The sequence below is a fragment of the Littorina saxatilis genome, linkage group LG16 (assembly GCF_037325665.1).
Source record: "Littorina saxatilis isolate snail1 linkage group LG16, US_GU_Lsax_2.0, whole genome shotgun sequence".
Taxonomy (NCBI): Eukaryota; Metazoa; Mollusca; class Gastropoda; order Littorinimorpha; family Littorinidae; genus Littorina; species Littorina saxatilis.
This window is the reverse complement of record NC_090260.1, coordinates 47,776,001-47,787,549: the sequence shown is the minus strand read 5'-3', so window position 1 is coordinate 47,787,549 and position 11,549 is coordinate 47,776,001. Positions and strand designations below refer to the sequence as shown.

The window sequence follows — 11,549 nt, the reverse complement described above, 5'->3', positions numbered from 1 at the left end:
TGTCACTTGTGTCATCATAGTTTCAGTGTGTGTATGAGTGTAGATTGAGAGAGAATGAGAGAAAGTGAGAGAGAGTGAGTGTGTGGTTATTTGTTTGTGACTGTGTGCGTGCGTGTATGGGTGCGTGTGTGTGTGTATATGTGTGCGCGCGAGCGCGCGCGCGCGTGTGTGTGTGTGCAGTGTGTGGTGTGTGTGTGTTTATGTGTGCCGTCAGTGTCACTTGTGTCATAGTGTCAGTATGTGCATGAGTGTACGTTTGTCTGTGTGTGCGTGTGTCGTAAGAGAGAGAGAGAGAGAGAGAGAGAGAGAGAGAGAGAGAGAGAGAGAGAGAGAGAGAGAGAGAGAGAGAGAGAGAGAGAGAGAGAGAGAGAGAGAGAGAGAGACCGACACTTCTTTGGCAATTTTGGACCAGACAGCGTCTTTATGTTTAACAGTTAGACTGTTCTGAAATTTGGACAGAATAACCGTTCTTTCGTAAAACACTTCTGTCAAGAGTACAGCAATTTCACCATCTGAAAAAGGCGCAGAACGCCCCTCCGTGTCTACTTTCTTTTTGAGCGGCACACGTGCCTTGCCATTTTCGTTGACTGCCATGTTGATAGAAACGTGCGCATGCGTATTAGTAGGGATTCCCCCAATTTCCCCGACCTTGACCTTAATACTCTCGCTGTCACTACTTTGGCGTTCAAGTCAGTTCATGCATTGTGAACAGTTAGAAAGTTGACTTCGGGAGTTCCCACTTCGAAAAGAGGCCTCTACTTCCAGTGTTTCTTACTTCTAGTTCATGCATACGGACCCAGATCTGTTGAAGCGTTCCCACAGGAACAGATTTTTTTATCGACATCAAGGTGAGTGTCTTTGAGATGGATGTAGCTAATCTCTCTTGTGTAAGTATTCATGTAAACCACCTCGGATCTGTTGAAGCGTTCACACAGGAGCTGATTTTTTTGTTATTGACATCAAGGTGAATTTTTTTAGAAACATCTTCATCCCTGTGTAAAATGTTGTGTAAACAATACAATACAATACAATAATCTTTATTCATCTCTAAAAGAGAAATTACAAACCCCCTTGGATCTGTTCAAACTTTTACATTGGAAGGGAGATCAAGGTGAATATTGTGCAGTTATCTTTCTACCTGTGTACATGCTCGTGTAAACCGCCTTGGGTCTTTCCAGGCTTTTACATGGGTAGGGATTTGTTATTGGCATCAAGGTGAATTTTGTAGAAATCTTTCATCCTGTGTAAATAATCGTGTAAGCTGCCTCGGGTGTGTCCAAGTTTTTACATCGAGTAAGAGCAATTCTCCACTTGCACACATCAAAAGATTAAAAGTCTCACTACTTCCTGTGCAGAATTTGATTTTTTATTTTGTTTGCCCCATTAGTTTATTTATATGGGAGATTTATATAGCGCTTGACGTTCTCAAAGCGCTTTACATATTAATTTCTGCCGTGTGAGATGGCATTTTTTTCACAATATATCACGCATTCACATCGGCCAGTAAATTTCAAGCCATTTACGACGAATATTTACTTTTCTGTTTTATTTTTACTTATATTGCCTGTTATTCCAAGTCACACGGGTATTTGGTGGACTTTTTTTTTATCTATGCCTATTCAATTTTGCCAGGAAAGACCCTTTTGTCTTCTTCTGCGTTCGTGGGCTGAAACTCCCACGTACACTCGTGGTTTTTTTGCACGAGTGGAATTTTACGTGTATGACGGTTTTTTACCCCGCCATTTAGGCAGCCGTACGCCGTTTTCGGAGGAAAACCCTTTTGTCAATCATGGGATCTTTAACGTGCACACCCCAATGTAGTGTACACGAAGTGACCGATCGTTTTTTCGTCTCATCCAAAAGACTAGCACTTGAACCCACCACCTGGGCTAGGAAAGGGGGAAGAAAATTGCTTACGCCCCGAACCTGGGTCGAACTCGCAACCTCTCACTTCCGAGGCAAGTGCACTTACCTCTCGGCCACCCTTTCCCCTAGTTTTGCAGGTTAAACAGATGTGAGTTACAAAATTATTTCAACAGAAATGTCCACTCTATGAAGTAACCAATCAGGCTCCAAGTGCAGTGGCGTCCAAGTCAGACGTCGGCCTCCTAATCGGGAGGTTGTGAGTTCGAATCCCGGTCGCTGCCGCCTGGCGGGTTAAGAGTGGAGATTTTTCCGATCTCCCAGGTCAACTTATGTGCAGACCTGCTTGTGATCCCTTTGTTTAATTCACAGTACACGCAAACACAAGACCAATGCGCACGGAAAAGATCCTGTAATCCATGTCAGAGTTCAGTGGGTCATAGAAACACGAAAATACCCATCATGCCACCCCCGAAATCGGCGTATGCTGCCAAAATGGCAGGGTAAAAACGGTCATACACGTAAAAATCCACTCGTGCTAAAAACATTAGTGAACGTGGGAGTCTAAGCCTATGAACGAAGAAGAAGAGCAAGAAGACGAAGAAGAACCTGTCTCATGTAAAGGCCTGGTTAGATCTGTCGCACTTTACCAGACAGTGTGTATGGGATTTAAGGAAGGTGTCAAGATAGGTGTCAATATTTTGACGCATTAATGGAGATTGTATTTGCATGGGAGCAACGTTTTTATTGTTGTGATTGACAAACTTTTGCTTTTATTAGGTTGTTTGCTTTTGATCTGAACAAATGAATATTAAAACTAAGTCACTGAATGTTTTCATATTTGTGTAGAAAAATTAACCGTTGTTGATATGGATCACTTGTAAGGTCAGGACGTTTTCTTCAAAGTGAGTTTTTGGGTCTTTATTAAAAAAATGAAAATAAAATTTTTATTTTTGTTGTTGTTGCTTAAATGGTTGTGATGAATGCATCATCTATTGAATTTGTTTTATTTTGTTTCAGACAAGATTCAAAGAGTTGGAAAACCCAGAGAGGCTACGAAAGAACGCCGAGGAATACATCGACAGGTGTCTGCTGTCAGACATTGTGTTGATATTCTCTCCATCTCAGGTTGGTTGGCTTCAACTTCACTGCAAGTCTCGTACTTTCTTTTCATTTTGTATTTTCTAGTTTCTTTTTTTTCTTTTTGTTGTTGTCTTTGAATGATTGAGAAGTATTGCTCAGAGTTTTTAAATCTGTTGATATTTAGTTTTGTATGTTTTGCTGAAAGTGTCAACATCAAGGAAAAGAAAAACCAAAAAAAGAATTTCAAGTGGCAGCCCAAATATTTGACCTGTTGCCAGGCCTTCCTCAGGGGCGTGTAATTCTGCGAGACGCCAATTCATGTATCAATTACTAAGCAACACAATACCATGGTTATTTCAGTTACGAATCACAAAGCAAATATTTCAAAAATAAAATGTACATTCAAGCTTAGATCTACTTTCGTTTTGATTGTAATCAAACCAGATGTACACGTGCAAATTGCAAAGTTATTACGTCAAAGGTATACCTATCTTGTAGTGATGTATTCGTCGCTGGTCACGTCATTTTAAAGTTTGAACAAGATGGATACTTTTTCGGGCCGTGAACAGGCAAAATTATCATTCCAATGTCTCTTCACTTATGCGTAAGTACTTTAACGCATTTTTTTATGCCAAAGGTTTGCATATATATATATTGCTATTCTGATAGACACGTGGGGGGATTCGGGGGTTGTGATTGGATAGACTCACACAGCCCTATTCCGATCATCAGGCCATATTCCGCAGGAAGTTTGCGAATATGCTTTCATATCCGTAATAACAAACACATTCCAGCAGACCCGCGGTCAAACAAGTATAATATGCTTTGTCTTCGAATCAGCGTATCATACTTGTTCTCGTCAAAATATCCGACCCTATCGCTACGCTGAAAACACGATAGCTGTTAATATATATACAGTTGAACCCCCCTTTTAAGCCCCTCAATTTAAGACTTCCCCCTTTGAACTTTTACCTGGATTTGTCAGATTTCCTGTTCATTATCTCTGTAAGTCTACCTCCATTTTAAGATTCCCTTCTTTTTAGGGCCTATTAAATAAATTTAAAAAAAAGGGGGGGGGGTTCACTGTAACATATTTATCTTGTGATGCTGCATGCATGTACAACAGGCACTGAACATTGTGTTTGTTATGAAAATGAAACAAATACTACTGTACAGAATATATCAGATAAAGAGTCAGTGAGTTTGTACATATGACTATATGAGTTAAAATTTGTTTTTTTTCTTGCTAAACCAATGCAAAAGAAGATAATTACTGAGGGAGACTTCCCAACACCACTGTTTGTCTATTAACAGTTAAATGATGTTATTGTATTTTTGTTGCAGATTGCCTTGTCAGGAATACTGTACAGTGCCGGCAAGGAAATGATTAACATGGACAGGTATGTGTGTCAATACATCCAGAAGGGCATCATATCAGTTGTTGAAGAGTTCAGACAGAAGTGATTGTGGTCAGTGTTAGTTTTTTTTACTTCTGTTAGAGTTCGACATTTCAGCATCAAGCGTGCAAGTTGTGTGATTTTCAGCCATTTTCACCAGCTTCTCTTTAGGACAATCCACGACTTGCAGGGATGGATGGCGGGGCGCATAGCTTCCACAATCCTTGCAAATTGTGACTGAGTTATTTCCAAAAATGGTCTATTATGGTGGGTCACGGGGTCCTACAAAGACCTCGGCCTTTCTGCCGGAAGTGGAAGTTGGCTGATAACACCTAAACACACACACTGGGGTGATGCCACTTCAGTGTTGGTGCAAGCTTTGAGTTAGAAGAAAGCGACCTGAATTCGCCAGCACTGGGATAATAATATAATCAAAATGAAACAAAAAAGTTCATTGCCTACAGAAGAACACTCAGCAGAGGACACACCTGGATTGTTAATTATGAACTTCCATTCCATGGACATGTGAGATAGGTTTTCTTGACGCTGTAAATTTCAGCAAATGTTTATGACAACGCTTTACCGTTTGTTTGTTTTAGATATGTGACAGAAGTGCTGTGCGTTTGTTTGTTTCAGATATGTGACAGAAGTGCTGTATGTTTGTTTGTTTCAGATATGTGACAGAAGTGCTGTATGTTTGTTTGTTTCAGATATGTGACAGAAGTGCTGTATGTTTGTTTGTTTCAGATATGTGACAGAAGTGCTGTGCGTTTGTTTGTTTCAGATATGTGACAGAAGTGCTGTATGTTTGTTTGTTTCAGATATGTGACAGAAGTGCTGTACGTTTGTTTGTTTCAGATATGTGACAGAAATGCTGTACGTTTGTTTGTTTCAGATATGTGACAGAAGTGCTGTATGTTTGTTTGTTTCAGATATGTGACAGAAGTGCTGTACGTTTGTTTGTTTCAGATATGTGACAGAAGTGCTGTACGTTTGTTTGTTTCAGATATGTGACAGAAGTGCTGTATGTTTGTTTGTTTCAGATATGTGACAGAAGTGCTGTATGTTTGTTTGTTTCAGATATGTGACAGAAGTGCTGTACGTTTGTTTGTTTCAGATATGTGACAGAAGTGCTGTATGTTTGTTTGTTTCAGATATGTGACAGAAGTGCTGTACGTTTGTTTGTTTCAGATATGTGACAGAAGTGCTGTATGTTTGTTTGTTTCAGATATGTGACAGAAGTGCTGTACGTTTGTTTGTTTCAGATATGTGACAGAAGTGCTGTATGTTTGTTTGTTTCAGATATGTGACAGAAGTGCTGTACGTTTGTTTGTTTCAGATATGTGACAGAAGTGCTGTATGTTTGTTTGTTTCAGATATGTGACAGAAGTGCTGTACGTTTGTTTGTTTCAGATATGTGACAGAAGTGCTGTATGTTTGTTTGTTTCAGATATGTGACAGAAGTGCTGTACGTTTGTTTGTTTCAGATATGTGACAGAAGTGCTGTACGTTTGTTTGTTTCAGATATGTGACAGAAGTGCTGTATGTTTGTTTGTTTCAGATATGTGACAGAAGTGCTGTATGTTTGTTTGTTTCAGATATGTGACGGAAGTGCTGTATGTTTGTTTGTTTCAGATATGTGACAGAAGTGCTGTACGTTTGTTTGTTTCAGATATGTGACAGAAGTGCTGTACGTTTGTTTGTTTCAGATATGTGACGGAAGTGCTGTATGTTTGTTTGTTTCAGATATGTGACAGAAGTGCTGTACGTTTGTTTGTTTCAGATATGTGACTGAAGTGCTGTATGTTTGTTTGTTTCAGATATGTGACAGAAGTGCTGTACGTTTGTTTGTTTCAGATATGTGACAGAAGTGCTGTATGTTTGTTTGTTTCAGATATATGACAGAAGTGCTGTGCGTTTGTTTGTTTCAGATATGTGACAGAAGTGCTGTACGTTTGTTTGTTTCAGATATGTGACAGAAGTGCTGTACGTTTGTTTGTTTCAGATATGTTACAGAAGTGCTGTATGTTTGTTTGTTTCAGATATGTGACAGAAGTGCTGTACGTTTGTTTGTTTCAGATATGTGACAGAAGTGCTGTATGTTTGTTTGTTTCAGATATGTGACGGAAGTGCTGTATGTTTGTTTGTTTCAGATATGTGACAGAAGTGCTGTACGTTTGTTTGTTTCAGATATGTGACTGAAGTGCTGATGACTGGACTGGAGGATGTGCAGCGGTGTATTTACCAGCTGAAAAGTGAGTCTGTTCTGTGTTTGGTGTGGATCACTTTTGGGTTCTCTCCCTTTTTCCCCTATCTTCAACAGTAAAGATCTGTCGAAAAGCACAAGCCTGTACATAAAGACGTGCATGAGTTCGGGAATGTCAAGCTTCTGGATACACAGGTAGACGGCCGCAATGGCCCGGTGGTTAAGATGTCGGCCTTCCGTGTGGTTCAAATCCCAGCCGCTTGCTGTAAACAGAGTATGGCTGCCTAAATGGCAAAGGAGGGGGGGGGGGGGGGGGGGGTATACATAAGCATCACACCTTCCATCATTACGCTCATCAACCAAAGGTGAGTCATGACAGGAATCACAGAGCAAATAACAACAGACATCTCGTGCACACAGGAAGGACGCAGCAGTCACGTAAGCTCCATTGCTACTATAGGGAAGGGACGTAACTTCTCTACATTTCTTGTGATTCCTATTGTTTTGCAGGAATCAGACACCAGACAAAGGGGTGATCTGTGATCACAATATGCAAGGTGTTTTTTATCAACGTGTTTTTCAGGAATCAAACATGCAGAAACATGACAAAGGGGAATCTGTGATCACAATGTGCAATGTGTTTTCTATCACCATGTTTTGCAGGAATCAAACACATGCAGAAAGGGGTGATCTGTGATCACAATGTGCAATGTGTTTTCTATCACCATGTTTTGCAGGAATCAAACACATGCAGAAAGGGGTGATCTGTGATCACAATTTGCAAGGTGTTTTCTATCAGCATGTTTTGCAGGAATCAAACACATGCAGAAAGGGGTGATCTGTGATCACAATTTGCAAGGTGTTTTCTATCAGCATGTTTTGCAGGAATCAAACACATGCAGAAAGGGGTGATCTGTGATCACAATTTGCAAGGTGTTTTCTATCAGCGTGTTTTTCAGGAATCAAACACTTGCAGAAACATGACAAAGGGGTGATCTGTGATCACAATGTGCAAGATGTTTTTTATAAGTGTGTTTTTCAGGAATCAAACACTTGCAGAAACGTGTCAAAGGGGTGATCTGTGATCACAATGTGCAAGATGTTTTCTATCAGCGTGTTTTTCAGGAATCAAACACATGGTGAAACGCGACAAGGACCTGAACAGAGAGCTGGTGGGACAGATTCAGAAAAAGCTGGAGAGATGTCGCAACCAGGAGAACAATCCCGACAGTGAAGTGTGAGTTTCAAAACACCCAAAATTAATGGTCTCCATAGAAAAAAATCAGCTATCCTGGACTCTTGGAAGTGTGTAACCTGAATGATTTTGTTTGTTTGTCAGTTGTTTTCGATGTCTAGTAGGTGTTAAAAAAAACCCATCAAGGCTGACTCTCGATTTGAATTGTGACCCTGCAAAGAAACTCTGTTTGAATTTTGACCTTTAAAGAAACTCTGTATGAATTTTGACCCTGCAAAGAAACTCGATTTGAATTGTGACCCTGCAAAGAAACTGTTTTAATTTTGACCTTTAAAGAAACTATGTTTGAATTTTGACTCTGCAAAGAAACTCGATTTGAATTTTGACCTTTTACCGACACTCAATTTGAATTTTGACCCTGCAAAGAAACTTGATTTGCATACTTCACAAAGGAAGGTACTCTTCTTCCAAATCCAGGGGACACAACTGAGTTCTGACCCATACAAAATCTTTCTGGGGAAAAAAAAGCCCACTTACCCACAAAACAAAACAATTTTTTTTTGTTTTGTTTGCTTAACGCCCAGCCGACCACGAAGGGCCATATCAGGGCGGTGCTGCTTTGACATATAACGTGCGCCACACACAAGACAGAAGTCGCAGCACAGGCTTCATGTCTCACCCAGTCACATTATTCTGACACCGGACCAACCAGTTCTAGCACTAACCCCATAATGCCAGACGCCAGGCGGAGCAGCCACTAGATTGCCAATTTTAAAGTCTTAGGTATGACCCGGCCGCCTTACCACTAGGCCAACCGTGCCGGTCAAAACAAAATAAGTTATCCACTTACCGACTTTAATTATTTTGGCCTTTTATCTAAAAACAAGTATTTGGCTAAAAAAAGGACATGACTTCTTTTAATTAGGTCTAAGGTATGATTTTAACAAAATTCAAACTATTGTTCAAACTTCCAGGCCTTTGTAGCATAGAGAGAGCGTGGGTTTGTTGGATTATGTCCCTTCGTGGTTCAGAGGGGACGTTGTTTATTTTCCTTGTTGTCACCATGGTGGTCGGGCTCGCTGAGAATTGTACGACCAAAGCACATCTTTTCATTTTGTCAGGTATACATATTTGAGAGCATAAGCTGTTAATGGTGTTTTTATTGTTTATATTTTTGTTTCTAACTTTACAGGTTTTTTGTGTTTTGTACTTAACCTTTACCGGATCATGCTTTGCCACTACACAGTCCGGATGATGTGGGTCGTGTACAACCCATACTTTCCAAAGAAGGTTTCAATGTAAAAAGTATGGGTCGTACACGACCCACGCCATCCGAATAGGGATAAACGTTTTGCCGTCTCTTTGCAGAGTATGGGTCGTACACGACCCAAGCCGTCTTTTTTTTTCTTTTGTTGTTGTTGTACCGCTAACTTTTAGTTTAGCAGAGTTTTAGAAAGTTGAATTAGCCTGTAGTTTTTTCTCTTGTGCGTTACTGAACTTTAACCTGTACAACATGTACACCTGTGCAGGTACAAAGCCAAGATGGCGGAGCTGCTTGACGACGACGAAGACTTGAGGAGTCACAAACGGGCGCGACGGAATGAGGTCTGAATTATTTTCATTGAATGTTTGCTTTGGGAATTGCGAAGGGATCAGTTTGTCATTTTGTTTGTGACATTGGATTCTTTGTTTGGTATAACAGTCCTACATCTTGCGGTCCTTGAGAATTGTAATCAGAAACAAGTAAGGTCTATTTTTTTATTTTTTATAAATTCAAGTGACAGAGGTCAAGAAACACTGACAGCAGAAAACAAGCCATGGCAGTGTCATGTGTGAGCCGTTGTCTACTGCCTGAAGCAGGAGAAAGGAGAACAATTTTTAAGTGAAACGAGCCATAGTTTGTCATTATTTTGGCTTTTGAGAGGTTAGGTCTCACTCATTGTTGGGCTGTTTTCTGAGTGCTTCTTTCCCTTTTGATATGTGCTTCATCAAAAACGCAACAAAAATCTCCATTAAAAACGCCAAAGTAATTTTGCAATTAAGAGAAAGAAAAGAACTAATGGATTGTTATTTTTGTCAGGAAACTGTGAGTATATTCCCCAGTGAATTCAAAGTATAATAAACTGTAATCGCAGTGTTGCTAGGACACAGGAGCCCCCTCCCCCCTTGAAAACTTCCTCCTTTTTAAAACCTTGCTTTTTCAAATTTTCTTCTCATAACATCAGTAAATTAACCTCAGTTTTAGGGTCTTAATATGGGGGTTCCACTGTACAATCAAACTTGTCCATAACAATTACCAAAGGGACTGATTAAAGGTTGTCCTTACTGACAGGTGGTCGCTATAAAATGGTGAATTATATCAGGGGCAGAACCGGGAGGGGGGGGGGGGGGTCAAGGGTTTCCAGAGGTGGTCGCCAGGGCAGGTCCCACTGTATGCAATATTTCCATATGTATGCAGTGATATCTCTAAACTCTTCTTTTCTTTTTCCCCTCCAGGAGGCGAGACGGTTGGACAAGGAGCTACTAGAGTGACTTCACGACTTCCAACAAAGTGTGGACCTTTCTGTGAATGACGGTGCTTACTCTCTAAGCAAATGTCCTGTGGCGCCTCACGGATGTTAGCATGAAGGGCTTTACACTAATTTCTGTGAATGATGGTGCTTATTCTGTAAGCAACAATCTTGTGGCGACTCAGCAGATGTTTGTATAAGTTGCTTTACACAGCTAGTTGCTAGAGAAGGTAGCCTGGGCTGAGCTGCACGAGAAAGTTACCACCCAAACGGGAGCCACCCGCAGTGTCGGATTTGTTGAGATTGTGACTTGTGGTTTCAACGCGGTTTGTTCTTTCCTGGTTGGGTGGCACCCACTTTCGGTTCATGCACCTCAGCTCTGGATGCATTCCCAAGCTTGATGTCAAAGACTGCTAAATAGTGACATTATACACTGAACACAAAAAGTTACGGATTTTTATTTCAGTGGTATTGACCAGATGTTAAACAGCAGTGCTTTGGTAAGAAACATATGTATTTGAAGATATAAGCCATTCTTCTGCTCAAAAAAGGTTTTTGGGGATTTGAGCAATATTTGGTTATGACGTCATAAGTCCTTCACTGGACCACACTTGCCCCTCAAACATTGCTTTTTTTGATGGCAGGTTTAGATTCACAATACCACTGAAAAAATATCCTGAAGATTTTGTGTTCAGTTTTCTTGACAACAGTGACTTGTCAGAGTTACTTTTTGACCACTGCCTCAGAATGATGGAGAACTTCTGCTACAAGTCTTGTGCTAGGCTTCTAATATTTCAAGGGGACGGCTGCTTTTGTGTGTGTGTGTGTGTATGTTGATTGTGAGTTTATGGGAGTGTGTGTTTGTGTGTGTGCTTAATTACATTGTATGCAGCCTTGGGTAATTGTGTGTGTGCAAGTCAAGCAACCATACCAGCTCTCATTGTGTGTGTGTGGGTGTGTGTGTGTGTAGGCAAGCAACCATACCAGCTCTCATTGTGTGTGCGAGTGTATGTGTGTGTGTAATGATCTTAACATTTCGCCTGAATGTGTGCAAATAAGTCCTTTAGTGAAGGAGAAAATGAATGCTCCAAGCATGAATTAAGTGTGTAATGGCTGAAAGGCGAGATGGACTTGAAAGTCTGAGCAACTGTTGAAAACTTAAAGTAAGAGTGGCTAATTCAGCCCACAAAATGTAACTATTTTGCCTTGTGTTCTTCAATAAATATGAAGTAAGACAAGATACTGTTCTTTTTGCGGCTATTGTGGAATATGTATAGTCTAGGAGAGGGGCGGAG

General features: G+C 40.5%; 1 protein-coding gene across 2 annotated transcripts in view; it reads left to right on the top strand.

Annotated features, from left to right (window-relative positions):
- The window catches only part of LOC138949742 (cyclin-H-like), a 19,705-nt gene extending 8,213 nt beyond the window's left edge, over positions 1-11,492 (top strand). The window contains exons 5-10 of one of the 2 annotated variants that reach the window (XM_070321548.1): positions 2,884-2,991; positions 4,291-4,346; positions 6,534-6,598; positions 7,675-7,786; positions 9,274-9,349; positions 10,241-11,492. In XM_070321548.1, coding sequence (XP_070177649.1) covers positions 2,884-2,991; positions 4,291-4,346; positions 6,534-6,598; positions 7,675-7,786; positions 9,274-9,349; positions 10,241-10,276 — 453 coding nt within the window. In that variant the 3' untranslated portion in view covers positions 10,277-11,492. The other variant, XM_070321549.1, reaches the window with a different exon arrangement.
- The last annotated feature ends 57 nt before the right edge of the window (positions 11,493-11,549 follow it).